The sequence below is a fragment of the Schistocerca piceifrons genome, chromosome 2, assembly GCF_021461385.2.
Source record: "Schistocerca piceifrons isolate TAMUIC-IGC-003096 chromosome 2, iqSchPice1.1, whole genome shotgun sequence".
Classification (NCBI taxonomy): domain Eukaryota; kingdom Metazoa; phylum Arthropoda; class Insecta; order Orthoptera; family Acrididae; genus Schistocerca; species Schistocerca piceifrons.
Window position 1 is genome coordinate 551,082,366 of NC_060139.1, and position 20,505 is coordinate 551,102,870.

At 39.4% G+C, this 20,505-nt stretch overlaps 1 protein-coding gene across 1 annotated transcript in view; it reads left to right on the forward strand.

The window, feature by feature from the left end:
- The window catches only part of LOC124775577 (inactive rhomboid protein 1), a 293,959-nt gene that overhangs the window by 267,651 nt on the left and 5,803 nt on the right, over nucleotides 1-20,505 (forward strand). Inside the window, exon 14 of the mRNA XM_047250407.1 lies at nucleotides 14,793-14,946. Coding sequence (XP_047106363.1) covers nucleotides 14,793-14,946 — 154 coding nt within the window. The remainder of the gene's footprint in view (nucleotides 1-14,792; nucleotides 14,947-20,505) is intronic.

A 20,505-nucleotide genomic window follows, 5' to 3' on the forward strand; every position in this document is an offset into this window, starting at 1 on the left:
TTTGGTTCCATTAACAGGCTTCACATACAACCAGGCTTCCTCAGGGTATTGAGAAACATCTTTTGACAATATTCTGCTATGGTAGTCACTGAAAGCTTCAAGCATTGCTCTCTTGACAGTCTGTGCTGCCATTGCTGCTCGGTGATAGCTTTTGGGAGCACTTCACACAGCTAGTACATACTGGTTGTGCCAACAGACAGCTAGTGGCAGGCATGTTGCCTGAGGTGTTGTCTTGTTGGAGGAGACTCATGTCATCCAAGGAGTGGAGAGTCCATACAGGCTTTAGTTTGTTGAAAAACACTCTTGTTATCTTGCCATTTAAGCCTAATTCAGAAGTGTGCCTATACCATTGTGTCACCCATAATGGGCCATGGTTGCAGTGCTGTCTGTACAGTATCATCTCAAATAATTACTTAGTCTCAGACAAACAATGGAAAATCCAAGAGGGAATATTGACAGTATTACAAAAAAGATAGATTGCTACTCACCATATAGCAGAGAAGCTGAGTCACAGACAAGTACAACAAAAAGACTACTAAACACACAAGCTTTTGGCCAGAAGGCCATCTTCCGAAGTAGGCACTACACACACACACACACAAACACATGTTCACTCAAGCACAAATCACACAGCATGACCACTGTCTCTGGTTGCTAAGGCCAGACTCAGACACTCGTGTGTGTGCGAGCTGCATTTGCACGAATGTGTGTGTGTGTGTGTGTGTGTGTGTGTGTGTGTGTGTGTGTGTGTGTGTGTTGCTGCCTGTTTTAGAAGAAGGCCTTCTGGCCAAAAGCTCATGCGTTCATTGGTATTTTTGTTGTTTCTGTCTGTGACTCAACATTTCTTGTGCATGGTGAGTAGCAATCTATCCTTATCGTAATATTGTCATAGTCACAGTCAGTGAGTCCTTAGAGCATCTGTACTGTATGTGCAACTGGAGAAGGTACACTTGTGTTCTGTATATGTCTTTTGACCCTCCGTACCATCTTCAGTATGTCAGTTGAACCAAGGGACAAGTATAGGCAGCACGAACTCCACTAGCAATGTAACTCTCCTCATATAGAATCTCTGCAAGTGATGCTTTTAAATCATCCTGTGCCATGTGGATTCCAGGAAAAACCCATGGGAGTATCTCCATTCATTCACCCCCATGCCACATGAGTGCAGTTTTCATCATTCCAGCAGGCTGTTGCTTTGCAAGCTGTGAAATGATGATGAGTTATTCTGCAAAAGTTGCATAATGATTTAAAAAGTGAAGACTCAAATTGGTGGCCCTGATTTGCTGTAGTAGTGCCAGGGCAGCCAAATATGGCAATCTGGTTTGACGCATTATGTGTCCATAGCACTTCAATCTTCTTTCTTTGATCACTGCCACACTGTCCATCGACTTGTGCAGCTCCTGCAATTCACAGTTCTTTCTTTTTTCTCCATTCATCTTCATCCTTCACTGGCCCGAAAATATGTCTGAGGATTGCATTCTCAAATCTCAGGAGTTTTCTTTCCATCTTTTGGGTGATGGTCCAGGTCTCTGCTCCATATAAGACCACAGGTTGTATTATTGTCTTGTTGACTGGTCATTGAGGCTATTGATAGAAGCCGGGACTTTAACAGCTTTCCCGGAGCAAACCTTGATCTGTTTCCTGCTTGTATTTATGCGGTAATTTCCTGGTCTATCTTGTTCCTTTCATTGAGTACAGCCGGAAGATATTTAAAGTCTTTTACCTTTCAAAGACTTTGTCCTCCACCTTCAGGGGGCTGGCATCATTTTCTCTGATAACTACAATGTATTTTGTCTTATCCATATTCAACTTCAGGCCTGCTCTCATTGCCTCTTCCATTTGAACTTAACACCCAGCCAAACAAAATGTTCAGTAATGATTCGAGTCATCGCCCATATGCCTGGGTGGCTCAGATTATATACTGTGCTGAAAATCATGTGCCCCATCAATGAAGGTATAATATGACAAAAACATTGTTGCAACATGTTACGGAGGACAGCTGCATCAATTTCCTGGATCAGTCTGAGTTCAGTCTTGAGGTACTGTACCAATTGTCTGATAATGTTCCTGTTCTTCTGCAGCTTTGCTGAGTTCAGGAGTGAGGGAGATGGTGCTGACTTGTGACAGGTAATCTGCGACAATGTTATCTGTCCCATGGAAGTGTTGGACATTTGTAGAATACGTGCAATTGAACCAAGATGGTGAAATTGTCTCAGTTTGATCATTGATGAACTTTATAAAGATTTATGTGATGGCCCTCAATATCCTCATAAAAATGGTATACAGATTGTAAACTATGGGCAGTTCATGGTTCAAAGATGGACATTTTGTTTGTGAGGCTGTAAGCTTTCTGGAGAAAAATTGTAGAGGTTGTGTATTACCTCTGCTGCCTGCTGGAGGATGGCACTTATGGCTGTGTCGCTTGCATCCATTTTAATTGCAAGCTGCACTCTGGTACCAGGTTTGCCAGAGCAACTGCGTCTCTCAGGCACTCCTTTGCATGAGCAAATGCTGTTTGCATTGCCATTGTTCATAGTAGTTTACACTTGTCTTGTATGTGAGGGCCCATGAGGACATGTGATGCTTGAACTTGTGCAGCATGTAGGAAATATTTATAAAAATTAAGTATTCTCAAGAATTGTTGAAGGTCATGATATGGGCGAGGAGGCAGCAGCTGTCGAACCAGTTGAGTGCAGTCCACGTTGAATGTATGTCTGAGAAACATGACCCTGTTTGTACATAATTGTGACTTGTCTTCATTTAAGATCACACCTGCGTCACAGAGCCCATTAAGACTCTGTTTGAGGCGAACTTCATGGCTCTGATGGTAATGGCAAAAAATTAGAATGTTGTCTAAATATGCTTAGCAGCAGTCTAGTTTAAACAATCCCCCATCGATGAACCACTGCTGGGTCCACACTGCATTTTTGAGGGCATACTTCATCCCCAGATACTCGAAGAAGCCGAATGACATAATGTTGGCCATTTTACCAATATCATCTAAATGCATATGAATCTGGTAGTATGCCTCTGCACAATCAAATATGGAAAGAACAGTTGCCCCCGCAAGCGTATGGGTAAAGCACTGTACATCTTCTGGTATCCGGTCGTGAAAGCCTTCATACTATGATCAAAGCACTGTATGTTTGGTACATGGTAACTGTCATAAATTATGCATCAGTTAAGTGTTCTGTAGTCTCCACATAATCACATAGAACCATCATTCTTAGCTACTAATTTCATGAGAGATGCTCACGCACTGTCTGATGGCTGTATGATGCCCACATGCAACATGTCATTTACAGCCATCTCACCTTCCAAGCAGGAGGATTGGAATGATATGGCATGCTTTGTGCTAGACAGGGGCCCCATTGTCCTTTCTATGTAGTGCATCATACCATTTTTAACCAGGCAGTGATAAAGTAGAACTTGAGGCAGATCACTGATGGTGTCAGGGAGTTTTAGGGAAGACGCAAGAGGTACCCTGAGGTGTGCTTTACTATGAGAGAGTTGTTTATGTAGCAGCTCATGCAGCATGGCTATCTTTGTATGTGGTGAAAGGGTGTTGGTGTCCATTGAGGGCATGGCTACATCATTTGTGGCTACCACAGCACGTGTTTGTTGTCATTGGAATAGATCAGGCTGCACGGTATCCTTTGCATACTGTGAAGGGGTGTTGTTGCCTGTCGGGGACATGGCTGCGATATTCACAGCCACTGCTATATGTGTTAGGTGTCATAGCTTTTGCATTTGTGCAGTAGTGGGGTTAAGCTGTCAGTTTTTATGCTGGCAGCCCCGAGCAGGTGTGAATATTGTCTCATGACTGGTGGCAGATTTGAGGCAAAGAGCACAGGATGAACAGTTGGGTCATGTGGTTGAATAGAGTGGCCCAATGGAGGTCAAGCGAGAGACAGAACTATCTGCTACATTGGTGACATAGAGCATCCAAGGATAATGTAACATGGTCATGAGTTATACAGCACGTTCTGCTTTGCCATGCACATGGATGCTGATCTCATTTGTCGCACCGAGTTGTAAACCCAGAGCCTCATAGCAAGGTTTAGGTATGTGTCATGATACTGTACATGCTTCCAAGCCTGTGCTGATCAGGGAATATGTACTAGTGGATGCATTCCAGATGTACACACGCCCTCCAGTGTGTGTTATCGTTGTGGATGAGAGTTGACTTGTCAGTTATGGCCAGCTTGGTGCACCTATATCAGTCTGTGCTTGAAGTTTGGGTGCAAGCAGTTGAGAGCAGTATGGCTGAAATGTACATCGTACCTGCAGTGAGGAGGCAGCAGGTTGGCAGAATCAGCTGGCCTGGTGGGGCCATGAAGTGCGCACTCCAGGTGCCAGTGCTCGGGCCAGGGGGTTGCGATGTCAGCTTCCCTCATTGTCAGATAACATTGCTTCACTCTATGTGCTGGCCAGTCAGATGGGAAGAGGGATAGGCTCACCTGTGCTGATTCACTACCTATATTGCGTGACTGTAAAGTATCTGTCTGCCGGAGCCAATTTCCTGTCCAGCATATCTTTTTGTGTGTGATCATTATCATCCGCATTTGCTAAGGGGGCTTCACAATCCATAGTGTCCAGAGGGCAAGGTCTGGCATCAGGATGGGATCCACTAATGACCATAAGGCAGTGCCACAGTTGAGAGGGTGTGCCATCCAGTAAATGTTCCTGGTATATCACTTGCCGCACCCGTTGCTCCGGTGAGCGAGAAATACATTGCAAGAGTGGTGCCTTCGATGTGTTGAATTTATTACTGGTAGGAAGGGTGAGTATTAGGTCAATGATCAACTCTGTGTGCTCAGCGAGATGGCATATTAGCATCACAAATTTAAAGTTATCATCGGCAATTCCTAACGTCACAAATATGCACTCTGTCATTAAAAATCATAATGTCACTTTGTCAGGCCTGACTAGAGGGATTTTAGGTTATGTTACTAATCATCATTGTGCAGTGTAGTCCACTGGTTGCTGCCCTGTGAGGGCTGGATAATATGGCACTACCATGGCTTTTGCCTGTAGACACGACATAGTTTTTCAATGAAACATGGCATTACCTTTGCCCTAGGTTGTGTTGCGGAATGGTCACATGAAAAGTTTGTTATCACAGAGCATAAGAGATGCAGTAGGGGTGTACATTACTGTAGATTTAGGATTGGCAGTTGGGATATTATTTGTCCTTTGCAAACACTAAATTTGTAGTCTCACAGCACATGTCGTCGGTGTTGCACAATTGTTATTAGTACGGAGTGGTTTTACCAGAAGTCTGTATATGTGACGGAGCAGGTGCAGAAGATGTGGAAGGTGTAAAATCATTCCATACACTTATAGGTTGTGATGGATCACTAAAAGTCTTTGTATTATGTTCAGAGCTCCAGTTACCTGTTGAAAGTATCCATTGTTGCATCACAGTCACTGTATTCTGCACAGTAATGTCAGCACCCACATCCTATTCTAATTTGCAATTTGCATACTGTTTGTTGTTCTGAGTACTGTGGATACTGAGCAGGATTAATATGTGATACAATCAGAATCATCGAACCTTGTTAAACACTTGGTGGGCACCAAGTTATGTCTGCTGGTCCCTCCATGGTGTAGACTTGCATAGACAAAGAATCTCAATACATGTAATTTATTTTACACAGCATTATACACAAACATCTTGCTACTGCAATCTCTTGACCTGAACTAACTATTTTGGGTGCAAACACTTCACTCTGTGCTGTCATCACTGATCAGTGACAATCTTCGGGGCACTGTCTTCACAGCCTTATACTTTGTTTTGCACCTATTATCAGGGTGTATACAACCCGGAATATCTGGGAAAAGCCCGGGAATTTTTTCATCTGGGGAAAGCCAAGAAAAACCTGGGAATTTTTCAGAATTCTGGGAATTTTTCATTGTTTTTTCAGTTAAATTTTTGTAATTTTGACTGGTAAGAATTGATTCTGTAGCAAAAAATGTTACTGTATCCTGCTACTGGAGAATAATACTGCAACAATAAAATATAAATTAGAGGAAAAAATAAAACTTTAGCTGGAAAGGAAATTCACCATTTACAACAACAAAAGACTGTGCATGCACAAATGTCTGCAAGCAGCATAAATATGTCAAAGGCCGTAGGGCGAAGGCTATGTAATACTTCATAACAATAATCAGCTTTCTATAAGTGTGATGTCACAATTGTTTACATAGGTTCGTTTGACCAGTTGCCAGGGGGCTCAAGCGCAAAGCGGAGTTGACTTGCGTATGAGCAGTATGAGGCCTAGGAGAAAGTCAGGCCATGGTGCATACATCACGAAGGTAGGCCTGTGCTCACTCGCTCGCTCAACTCATCAGACAAAATGCGTTTCTACACCTGTTAACTCGTGACAAGGTGTGTACGTACAAATGAGAATTGCTTCTTCTACTGGAATCCGTTATTATGGAGTCTTACTGTTATTAGTCCTACAATGATCAGAAGTCTACAGGTCTACTTATAATTTGTTGCAGCTTTACTAGGTTACAGTAAAATTAGAATCATGCCAAAATAATTATCAGTTGCTTAAGGCACCACTTCTTGTATGAAATGAGGACTGTTAAGTGGAAGAGCTGGGCGAGCAAGTTGTGAGGTAATGGGCGAGTTGTGGCGCTCTGAATTCCAAGTTCGGAGTTGGTGTGGCCATGCTGGGGTCTCTCGGCGGTTCACAGCTCATCGGCAGCCGTGTGGCGCCAAATATTAGCCGGGGTCCAGGCAGGGAATTTCTTGGTGATTTTGTGTTGATGAAAGAGACTTGTATGGGGAGAGTGCCAAAGAGGGTGGACTTTGTGAAACCATCATGGGAGACATTTCACAGTTCATATAGAAATTAATAGTAGCCAGATGAATCATGATACCTCTAAAAGAAAAATCTGCCTTACCATTATTTGCATGATGATTCTGATGGTGTAAGCAGATTTTCAATATCTCTATTAATTTAAAGTTTAGTATCTGACAGTAAATTATACAAGTAACACCCAGCAACGAATGTCCAAAATCTAAATACTTCATCTGATTTCATTGATCAAAGTGTCTTTAGAATGCTATTAGTGAAACCTAAGTTAGTATGAATTACAGGCATGTAACTTGAATAGTACATGAGTTATTGGAGGTCGAAGTGGCTGATTACTATCGATCGCATCAGTCCATAAGTACTCCACAGTTACACGAGAAAATGGTAGCAGCATGCTTATAAATATATTTATTCATCTATGTCATCGTTTGTATCTGATATATACTATTCATGAAGAAATTGGTCAAATATTTACTGTGTTTTAGAAAGCACAGAGACATTAGGCCACTGGCCTACCTTTTGTTGCTATTTCTTTGATATATGTTTATTTAATTTGTTTATGTATTTAATAATGTGTGTTAGAGTATGTTTATGGTCCAGCCGTAGAAATATTTGTTTAATTTCAAGCTATTTAAATGTAAATCCAGTATTTAGAATGTGTTTCAAAATGTTTGTGAGTGTGCGTTGGCTTGGAGACATGGCAGGAGCACTATTGCCAGTCACAGTGCTCATTACTAAGGGAAGCATCTACCAAAGCGAATGGAGGGGCAGTTGTGAACAGTGTGGCACGATGGACGGTCACACAGGTTATGAGGGAGTGCTGGATGTGGAGACGCGATGGGGACACACAGTCGCGGGAGAGACTTGGAGAGTGTGGAGCGGTTTGCATGTGGTCACAGGAGATAGAATTATTTTGGAGTGCTGACTTGTGTTCTTGTGTGATTTCCGTGGCTTCTGCAGTGAAGACATAGTATGCGTTTAGAAGTGAATATTTTGTGAGCTATGTTGTTGTTCATAACTAATTACAAGAAGTAGGAATCTATTGTTTCCCTGTTATTAAACTTATATTTTGTTTAATTGCTGGACCATCGACACCAGTAAGTGTTTTGCAGAAATATACCACATTCTCAAAAGTACTTCTACTATCATACTTACCATTTAAAGTCGTTAAAAATAGTTCCTGCACATTTTATTTAATTGCAATATTTTGGTTATAAGTTTCTATGTTACATTCGCATTGCTGAGTGATAGGAACCGTTGACCATTCGATTCGTATGTATATTCATATTGTATACTGTAGACTCAGCAGTACTTGAGTTGTAATGTGGCAACTATGTATCCCAGCCCCTAGACAATGAAACCAGTCAAAACTTTTAATATTTCAACTCTGAGTCTGTGGGTGCATATTTGAGGGCCACCACACCTCATCATTTCATTATATTTTTGAAAGCCCGCAGAGTTCTGGCCTACCTTCGTGACGTACGTGCCACGGCCTGTCTTTCTCATGGGCCTTGGAGCTGTTCCTTCTCCCCCTTCCTGCTACTTGAAATGTGGCTGTTGGCTGTATCGGCAGCAGCAGCAAGCAGCCAGATTATAATGAGAAAAATTTTTCTCGTGCACCCTAGCTGCCAGATTTGCGCGTGTGCAGAGTTGTCTGAGTTGTGGGGAGGGAGTTAGTCTCCACCTGATCCCTGTTTGCGCTAAGTGATTCCACTGTTTCCTCTTCCTTTATAGCTCCTACGTTAAATGAAAACAAAACAGATTTCTGCAGCTGCGAGCTATCAACTGAATTATAATACATTCACATAATTACGGAGGGCAAAAATATATTATTAGTTTCAGTTTTCTGATTTTATTTTATTTCCAAGTTATTAGCAGTCAAGTATTAATCAGCTTGCAGAACAATGAAGCTATTTTTGTCAGTTTGCTAAAGAAATATGGGTTTATTAATCTTTCCCCTGAGGCAATCAATTTATTTGAAATGAAGTGCTTCATTCCACGGTATCGACTAGTTCCAACTGTTCGCTGAATTTCAAGTGCATGTTTTCATCTTCTGCCATGTATGGCATTATGCCATAATACAGAACCAATATGAGATAGTACAGTACTGGTACTCCAAGAAATTACACCCCAAAAACCACACTGAAAAGCTTAATGTCAGATGGGACCTACTTCATTGTGAATTTGGAAAAAACCAATGTGTACTTCAACAAAATTCCAATGCTTGTGGCGTATCCTCTGATGTCCCATTTCTTTTAAGGCGTAATGTAAGCTCTCTTAATGCTTTATACATACAAACATGCAGACTTCCTACACCACTGCAGCTGCGCACATGCAATAATACTTGTTTTCTGGTGCTCTCTGGCAACTGCCAAGTCAAACCTATTTCTAACAGTCTCGAAATAGTATTGCGAATGGTGATTCAAAAAGCATTATTTTCAAAGTAAATTTCTTTTTACGAAGATGAATTATGTTACGTGTGATAAAGTGGGATGAATTTCTTAAATCACAGAGCATTTAATAACTGAACACTTTGAGAACCAGCCACTTACAAGAATTTTGAGCCCAGAAGACCAAACATTTATGTCATTATTTTAAATTTACTGGCACATTTGTGTGATCTCTCTTAAAGTATAACACACGCAAAAAAAGTTCAATATTACATGTGAAAGCTTAGCTGCTCTTATAGCTTATTAATCTATGAAACCAATATTACATGTGAAAGCTTAGCATTTCTTGTATCTATACTATTTATATTATTGTAAACCATTAACTTTTCCTCTTTGTGTATTCACACTACATAACAGTGATTTTGCTATTGGCTGACTATAAGACAGGTCCTATGCTCTGAATATCTGCTGTCACCGGCTGGCGAGATCACGTGGCATGAGATATGACTGGCTTACAAAAGGACATCACAATCTCTATTTCATTGCTCTGGAAACTAACGTGCTGTGTTTGGTGCAATTTGAATTTATACTTTCATAATACAAAAATATGCAGTGTATATGTTGCTGCACATCAAAAGTCTTTCCAAAACTTCTCTCTCTCTTCTTTTCCCTCAAAAGCCTTTTCAAAACTTCTCTCCCCTGTTTTTTCTTTTTTTTCTGGGAAGTTCTATGCCAGTGTATAAAATGTTAACCACTCAAAGGATTGATAAGTTTTACAGTTCCAAAGGAAAAATCTATGGGAAACCTACTGTCACTTAGCACGGAAAAAGTGAATTTTCACCTGGGAGAAAGTATAGTTTTTAAACAGCATGTTGTTGTTGTTGTTGTTGTTGTTGTTATGGTCTTCAGCCCTGAGACTGGTTTGATGCAGATCTCCATGCTACTCTATCCTGTGCATGTTTCTTCATCTCCCAGTACCTACTGCAACCTACATCCTTCTGAATCTGTTTACTGTATTCATCTCTTGGTCTCCCTCTACGATTTTGACCCTCCACGCTGCCCTCCAATACTAAATTGGTGACCCCTTGATGCCTCAGAACATGTCCTACCAACCAATCCCTTCTTCTAGTCAAGTTGTGCCACAAACTTCTCTTCTCCCCAATCCTATCCAATACCTCCTCATTAGTTATGTGATCTACCCATCTAATCTTCAGCATTCTTCTGTAGCACCACATTTCGAAAACTTCTATTCTCTTCTTGTCCAAACTAGTTATTGTCCATGTTTCACTTCCATACATGGCTACACTCCATACAAATACTTTCAGAAATGACTTCCTGACATTTAAATCTATACTCGATTTCTCTTCTTCAGAAACGCTTTCCTTGCCATTGCCAGTCTACATTTCATTTCCTCTTTACTTCGACCATCATCAGTTATTTTGCTCCCCAAATAGCAAAACTCCTTTACTACTTTAAGTGTCTCATTTCCTAATGTAATTCCCTCAGCATCACCCGACTTAATTCGACTACATTCCGTTATCCTCGTTTTGCTTTTGTTGATGTTCATCTTATATCCTCCCTTCAAGACACCATCCATTCCGTTCAACTGCTCTTCCAAGTCCTTTGCTGTCTTTAAACAGCATATCCGGGAAAAATTTGGGAATTTGTTTCCTTGTCCGCATAAACACCCTAATTATGTTGGGTTTGGGTTGTTTGGGGGAGGAGACCAGACAGTGAGGTCATCAGTCTCTTCAGATTAGGGGAGGATGGGGAAGGAAGTTGGCCATGCCCTTTCAAAGGAACCATCCCGGCATTTGCCTGGAGTGATTTAGGGAAATCATGAAAAACCTGAATCAGGATGGTTGGACGTGGGATCGAACTGTCATCCTCCCGAATGCCAGTGCAGTGTGCTAGCCACTGTGCCATCTCGCTCGGTTGCACCTATAATGTCTCTTTTCTTAGAAGTTTCTGTAAAATGACTGTATACATTGGAAGGTCCCTTCTGTCTTGAACTGTTCTACTGGGTACATATATCCTGTGCATCGTCAGCTATATTGTTTTAAACTTGAGCCATAATTCCTCTACATCCTCCAGTGGTGTGCAAAAAATTTCAAGTTCTTCATTGAGGTATGACAGCACTGTTCCTTTACCCAGTTTATTCAACATGTAAACCTTTCTACTTGTTTTAGTTGCCCCTTTTTACCATGACAATCACTGTTTCTACAACTAGTCCATGGTCACTGATACAAGTTTTGATGTGGGTGTCCTTAGCAGTCATATCTGTCTATTGCCATTAGATCTGTTTAGCAGTCAGATCTGTTTATTGCCGTTAGATCTAAACTATTCCCATAATTGGTGGTGTTCTGAACCATCTGTTCTAGGTAGTTTTCAGGGAAGGCATTTCGAAATGTTTCGCAGGATGACTTGTCAAGCACACGAATAAAAATCTGTAATTATTCCAATTGATTGTTGGATGGTTAAAGTCTCATACAGTGAAGAAAATTTAAAAGCCAAGATTGTATTCAATATATTTATTTGTAATGACCAGTTTCAACAGTTAAATCTGTCATCTTCTTACCTTTCAAAAACATATTGTTATTTCTTCTGTTCCATTATGACTGCATCACATGTGCCATACCATCATAATTCAACAAGTTTTTTGAAGATCAGAAGATAACCGTCTTATGTGTTGAAATTGGTTGTCATGAATAAATAGTACTGGACGTGATCTTAGCTTTTCTTCAAAGCAATTACAGATCACTCCTTCTTATCTTTAATTATGAAGAATTTGAATCTCCTCTCATAATTACAGTATGGTTGGGGTACTTATGTGCTAGTGAACTAAAGTTTTCTCTAAAGTTTTCATGTATATTGGGAGGTGAGTATGGTGGTCGATAGAAGGTTCCAGTTATAATTTTATGCCCACCCCTGATACTAAGCATTGTCCCAATAATTTGGCATACAGTGTCAATTTCTGTCTTGGTACATTTGTGTTTCTTGTGTATTGAGACACCACACTGATTTACCATTAACCTAACCTGTTGATATACAGTTAAATTTCCCCCAAAAATTTCACTGCTGTCAAGTTCAAGTTTTTACCAGCTTTCTATACCTAGTATCATGTGACCTTCATTGCTTTTTGGGACACTTCAAACTCAGGTGCTGACTTTTGAATGCTTCAACAGATAACAATTAGAATTTTAATGCTGGGTGTATCAAAAATAATCATCCGATTTGCTATGTCTATATTTCTGAAACTAATAAACATACCGGTATACAATGAATTTTGTTTTTTGATGAACGGAAAACGCAAAAAGCTTTTTCTTCATACCTTTTCATAAGTGTTCAATAGCCCCCTTCCCCCCCCCCCCCCCCCCCCCTCCCCCGCCGCCTGAGATGCATGGTATATGTCAATGCTGTATTCAAACTGTTCCCACACTGCAGCAAGCATGTTCTGAGTTCCAGCTTCTACAGCTGCTGTTATGCAATGTCTCAGCTCATTCATTGTTGCTGGTATTGGAGGCACATGAACAGTCTCTTATAAGCCCCCCAAAAGATATAATCACATACAGTCACATCCGGTGACCTTGGAGGCCAGTAATGTAAGGCTGAATCATTTGGTCTAAGGTGACCAACCCATCGTTCAGTAATCCTTTGATTTAAAAATTCCTGCTTCCAGATGCCATTGTGGCAGTGCCCCATCCTGTTGACAAAAGAAGTCATTCAAATCAGTCTCGAATTGTGGGAAAGAAAGCTCTCAACCATATCGAGATATGTGCTTCCTTTAGCAGTGTTATTGGCAAAGAAAAATGAACCATAGATCTTTCCCCATGAAACTAAATGAAACACATTAAATTTTGGAGAGTTCCTCTCATGTTGTACAACTTCGTGTGGTTGTTCTGTACCCCATTTTCTCACATTATGATTGTTTACCTTTCCATTTAAATGGAATATTGACTCGTCACTAAACTTCACATAGAGCTTGCAGTAGCTGAATTTTATATGGTTTCATGTATAAATGTGGAAGCAACACACGCCAGATGGACATTGGGGGCATGTTGAGCTGTCAAGCTCCATGATGAACAGATTTCTGCAGACTCCTTGTGAAACTATGGCAGATGAGTTTGACGTCTGTGCCAGACACTCGGGGATGGCCTGGTGATTTGCCTTTACACAAACAACCTGTTTCTCAGAATTGTTCATGCAATCATCTAATGCTCTGTGCTGTAGAGGATCCACACCATACCTAGTGTAAAAGTCACGCTTAACAGTTGTTACTGACTTGCACTCCACAAAATGTAGAACACAAAATGCTTTCTGTTGTCCCAACACAATTTTTACTAGATCTGAAGAGGATGCACACTGCTGCTACCTAGCAGGAACTGTGCAAAACTTGAGAGTTTGCTCTTTCTAACAGTATGTTGTTCATGCACATATCTCAAATAACATAATAATTACGATTTTTTTAAATCGGGTGATTCTTATTGATGTACCTTGTATTATTATTTCTTTGGATCTTACACTGATACTTCCAGGTCTCCTATAGCTATTGTTATCTGGACTAGATGGAGGGTTGACTAATGTAAAAAGACCTTGTGTGCACCCTACACACAATCAGCTACCTGTGTAACAGCCTCTGATGTGCAGTGCACACCTCCCATTTAGGGGGTCTTCCGTATCTCAGCCCTGTATCACAAGCCTAGGAAATCACAGTCCAGCTTGGCACAGAACCTTCTCAGTCTCTGGTTTGCACCTTCCACTTCACTCAAAATCAAGTGCCATGATGTATTCTGGGTACTGCAGATTGTGAGCTCCATTGAAACTCTGTGAGCAAGGCTGGTATTGTCAACCTTCTGTCATTCAGTGGAATGATCTGAGTATGATATCGAGTCCAGACAACAGGCATTGTTAACCCCAACATGTGCCACGGTCTGCAGTTTGTTGAACCCTGTTCCTTCAGTGGTTGTTGGGGTAGCCTCTTCAACATATTGAGTGAGGCATCCAGGCATACACACTCAGTGCACATGGTGTTACTTCCCATTTCTTACTGCCTCTTCCCTAAGGGGTACCATTATTTGCCATGTGTTCAAACTGTTGATGGTTAGTGGATCGTTATGCTTTTCTGCTTACCTCCCTTGACATAGGACTAATCACACATTGACATACCATTCACAGTCAAGTGGATGAGTAGTGATAGATTCTGTATTCCTGCAGAAGAATCTGTATCTGCAGGAGATTATAGTACTTGAAGTATTGTTGCTATCTCTGGTAAATGACTCTTGGGTGCCCTTCCAACACACCCGTTTGCAACAACTCCTATTTGCTTGAGCAGCAGTGTCCATTATTATGTATGTTACTTTTAGCAAATGTTACATTAATAATAAATGAATCTGCATGTCCAACAGTTTCATAACCATGACCTAAATTTATACTATTTTCTTGAATATGGAGTAACATTTTTAGCATTCCCAAAATGTTCAAAAACTAATTCATTTATTCCTGCACTACATTAATTTTGATTGTATTTTCTCTTGTTACATTATAGTGACAGGTATTTCTTTCTCTTTCTGTACAGAGTACTACACCTTGCAATAACCCTTGTGATTCAGTATTTTCTGATGAGAGATTTGGAGAAACTCACAGGCCCCCTACGAATAGCTATCATATACTTGGGTTCAGGCATGGCTGGAAACCTGGCAAGTGCCATTTTTGTACCCTACCGAGCAGAGGTAAGTTCAGTATATTGTAAAAATTAGTAATTACGTTTGTTTGTGTGGCCATCTTCCACAGCAGCTGTTAACATCTATTATTATAGGTTATCTGTCTTCAGCTGACAGCAATGTAATTAAAAAGAATTACACCAGATGCATTTCACTTTTATTTATTTCTGTAAATTGGATAAATATGTTTGTAGATTTATTCTTTGATTCTTTTAGGTTAAAAATAGCATTTTCTTTATGAAGTTAATCTGTAAGCTACTTACGGTGTTTCTTTACACAGTCTGCACCTTCCCCTCTTGTTAGCAGTGGCTGATGTCGACAGGCTTCATTTCACATCTGCAGGTTTTGGCATTTTGCATGATTTCCTGCACTGCAGTATTTATAATTGACTTTAACTGTTTTTGATTCATCACTGCTGCAGTGTTTAGGCCTATTTGTTTGTTTCTGTTCATGTTGTGAGTGTTGCCAACCTATGAAATGATTTTGTGTGTGTGTGTGTGTGTGTGTGTGTGTGTGTGTGTGTGTGTGTGTGAGGGAGAGAGAGAGAGAGATTTAGTGAAAATGTCTTGTATGTGGATAGAGACGTGAGAGTTGTTGGGTAAGATTATATTATATTATATTAGATTTACTATCATTCCAATTGATCCGTAGTGAGGAGGTCTTCCAGGATGTAGAACATGTCAGAAAAACAACAATACATGACAAATATTTACAACTCAAGCAAATAAGCTAATGTCCCATTCCACAGGTCCCAAGTGGCATGGTCATCATTTTTTAATGTACGCTATATGAAAGAATCATTTTACAAATACTAATGCACTGAATTTAAAATAAAAAAGTTTCTTTTTAATTTATTTATAAGGTAGTAAATGTGTAATACAACTAATAAATACTTATTTACAATGAACACATTACTGCACTGAACTGGTGCAGAAGTTAGATTGTACTTAGACACACACACACACACACACACACACACACACACACACACACACACACACTTATTTACAATGTACACATTACTGCACTGAAATTGTGCAGAAGTTATATTGTATATATATAGAAATCAGTTGATTCTACTGAGAAATTCATCAACAGAGTAGAAGGAGTTGGCCACCAATAAATCCTTTAGGCACCAATAAATCCTTTAGGATAAATGGATAAAAGGTGCTTGTGGCTATATTTGTACTTTAAATGTTATATTAAGTGGTCAATCAGTTTAAGAGTGTGTGGTTAACCAAGTTGATCTGATCTTTTATGAGTTGTTTCTTATCTGTTATGGTTTTTTAGATGTGGTAGTTTTCTTGTAATGTGAGGAGGTGTTTTTTGTTGTTGTTTATGATTTCCATATTTGTGTCTCTGGTTGTAATTTTATGTTGGTATTGGTGTAAGTGTTCTGCAAAAGTTGAATGATTTGTCCTATACTTCCATGCTCTTACATGTTCTTTGTATCTGGTGTCAAATGTCCTGCTGCTTTGACCTATCTATCTTCCATCACACGTATTGCATTTCAGTTGGTATATTCCTGATTTCTGATACAGACCAGTTTTTCCTATTGTTTTTGCAAAGTATTTCTGAATTGAGTTGTTGGTTTGGTGTGTTATTTTTATGCCTTGTTTTTTGAAAATATTGGATATTCTGTTTGTGTATTTGTGGTTGTATGTCATTGTGTACCATCTTTTACTTTCTGTTTCTTTCACACATTGTGCTGTTTCTATTCTTGTATTTGTTTATTTCCTTGTGTGTGATTTTGTCCTTGTGTTGGTGGCAGTTGGGTGTTTGTTCTTTTCTGTTTCTTGATTTTATTGTTCAGGTTTGTTACTAAGTTCTCTTTGTATACATTGTTTGTGGCTATTTGTATAGCAAACATACCAAACATATTTATGAACCATGTAGAACAGATTATATTTAACTAAATAGTGCCAGAAGGTACAACATCCTATACTGGATTAGATATATGGATGATATCTTGTGCCTGATAGATGAACTAAACAATAAAATTGACCAGTTACACACAGACATAAATTCTGTTCACGATAAGATACATTTTACAATAGAGAAAGAGCAAAATAGACAGTTAAATTTCTTGGATATCACCATAAAGATTCAAAACAAACAACACACATTTGCCATATACTGAAAACTGACAACAACAGACATAATTATACATGAGACATCACAACACCCCAATTCTCAAAAGCAGGCATCACTTAGATACATGCTGCACAGTTTAAACGCAATACCATTAGATACAGACAATTAGAAAAAAGAAATGAATACTATAATAAAAATAGCCACAAACAATGAATACAAAGAGAACTTAGTAACAAAGTTGAACAATAAAATCAAGAAATAGAAAAGAACAAACACCCAACTGTCACCAACACAAGCACAAAATCACACACAAGGAAATACACAAATACAAGAACAGAAACAGCACAATGTGTGAAAGAAACAGATGGTAAAAGATGGTACGCAATGACTTACAACCACAAATACACACACAGAATATCCAATACTTCCAAAAAACAAGGTATTTACCACTACCTCCCAAAACTATCCCATAATCACTGTCCAGGCCATCCCTCTCATCCTTGCCCCCCCTCCCTTTGCAGTAAAATGATGGTTTCTTCAAGTTTCACTGTACATGTAAATTGTGGATTCCTGTGTCTTTATCATTAACCATCCCCTTCATAATCAACATTTTCACATTCAGTTTCTGTAACATCTTCTCTTTCATCTATATCTGAATTATCAATAACCCTTGCAGTCTCCTGTGTAAGAGGTTTCTTAATTGTTTCCAGTTCAATTTTACATCTCTGCAGACACACAAATACATTTTTATTTTATTTTATTTATTTATTTTTTTTTCCTTTTTCCAGGAAAGTAAACATGGTACCTCCATGTAGCACCCCATACCAAACAACACCAAATCATCGAAATGACCTTCTTTCTTAAGAAATATGTCAATTGGAGTTTTATTTTCATTTTTGTGGGACCAGTTCAACTCGGAATGTACATTGCAGCCAAAACTGTCTCACCCTTCAATGCTTTTAGTAGTTATTCAGCAGAGCTGAGCAGAGCCAAGAATATGCCATTTTGCGAACTATTCTATTTTTCCTCTCAGCAACTCCATTCTGCTGAGGAGTATATGCCACAGTAATTGAATATTTCAATCAAATTGATTCAGCAGACTTGTGTACATCTTTATTATGAAACAACTTACCATTGTCTGTATGTAATACTTTCACAGAAACTTCAGATTGAGACTTAATCATTTTAATAAACAGTAATGACTTTCCTTTAATTTCATCTTTATCTTCTCAAAAGATACATTACCCTGAAACTGGAAAAATCATCCATAAAAACAACAAAACATGAGTGAATCATTTTCTTCCATCCATCCACAAACTTCTGCATAAACTCCTCGTTTAGTGTGCACTCTCTCACCATTCGCCAGCTGATGATGTTTACCACAGGTGCACTCCTCACAAGAGCTGACATCAGTTGTCTCTATATCACAATCCTTAAAAAGTGGTGCACATAGAAATTATTTTAATGATCCATTTTTTCATGCCATGTCTGTAAAGTATCATCAGTTTTAGCAATAACATAAGACTTTTCTTGGTGAACTACTTTCACAGCCAAACAATAAAGCTCATTTTGCCACTGGATTTGAAAAATACCCACAATTTGCCATCATTTTCAATTATTTGATTTATTTCTTTCTGTGGAGCTTTCTTAACATAAAACAAGTTACAAGACCACTTAGGCAAAATCAAAGTCTTCAAAATATTGCTCTGTTAATTGAAAACATGTAAATCCATTTGACCTGCACCAAATACCTTAATTTTTAAATCATTTTAGGATTTCAAATGGTTCATATATAGTGTACTAGTCACACTGATTTGTTATGTGAAGTGTTTCACCACTGTCAATGTACCACTCATCACAGTCCAGTTTGTTTGAATCTACAGAAAAATTGTCATTCTCACCATTAAAACTTCCTTTTCAATTTTTGAAGTTTCTGTCTGGTTATGACTTCTTGAACTTCCCACTGATGTTATGCTAGTTGATAACATAATATAGTCCTTTCTTTTGTCTATGCTAGTAGTTTCACTTGATGATGGCCCTTTTTCACAAATTAAAAAAATCAAAACTACTTAAAAGTTTTGATGAGTGACCTACTTTGCACATGAAAATCATTTTCTATCTTCATCCCATTTATAATAATAAATTTTTGATATAATAGCTCTAGATGAGGTTTGACTGCACCTAACCTTCATTTTCAATGTAGTTTCTGTAGCAACACTTTCATCATCATGAGCTGTTATTCTCAGTTCATAATGTAAACACTATTTTTGTAACTTATTCCATGTTTCCTCTTCAGGAAATAAATTGTGCCATGTATTATGCAGACAGTTTAATGTGACAGCCTTAGGTGAGTGTGTTCTGACCTATAGATGAGTAAGATACTGATAGAGGTCAGGCCAGAAGTACAACATTCACGGCACTGCCAACCTCAGCAAACTATTGCACTGTAGCCATTATCAAATGCTTTGTGTACTCCACTTTGCTCTGTGCTGTGTGTTGCTCACTTTCTTTTCTTATTTTGAAATGAGTGAAGAGACCATTCCTGTTATGCCATGGGCTTTGATTACAAACACTGCAACACAAGAAGGGATTGGCAGTCACTGTGACCATTACATCACTTCTGTTGTCACAGGATCACAGAACATGGAAGTAAGCTCCCAGCCCTGCAAGGGGGAGGTGGGGCTGGTTGGCTAGTTCCCCACAAAGATCATGTAACTTACCAAACCAAAAGCGTTGGTATGTTGATAGACACACAAACAAACACAGACACGCGTGCACATGCACACACACACACACACACACACACACACACACACACACACAAAATTCAAGCTTTTGCAACACACGGTTGCTTCATCAGGAAAGAGGGAAGGAGAGGGAAAGACGAAAGGATGTGGGTTTTAAGGGAGAAGGTAAGGAGTCATTCCAATCCCGGGAGTGGAAAGACTTACCTTAGGAGGAAAATGGAACAGGTGTACACTCGCACGCGCGCGCCCACACACACACACACACACACACACACACACATATCCATCCACACATATATTTAGACACAAGTAGATCTGTTGGAGCACTGCTGCATGTCTGCTTGTGTCTATATATGTGCAGATGGATATGTGTGTGTGTGTGTGTGTGTATGTGCGAGTGTATACCTGTTCTTTTTTCCCCCTAAGGTAAGTCTTTCCGCTCCCGGGATTGGAATGACTCCTTACCCTCTCCCCTAAAATCCACATCCTGTCGTCTTTCCCTCTCCTTCCCTCTTTCCTGATGAAGCAACCATGTGTTGCGAAAGCTTGAATTTTGTGTGTGTGTTTGTGTTTGTTTGTGTGTCTATCAACATACCAACATTTTCGTTTGGTAAGTAACATCATCTTTGTTTTTAGATATATTTTTCCCACGTGGAATGTTTCCCTCTATTATATTATGGCAGTAATAATGGCATATATTTAGTCCCATTATTACTTATTTCTTATT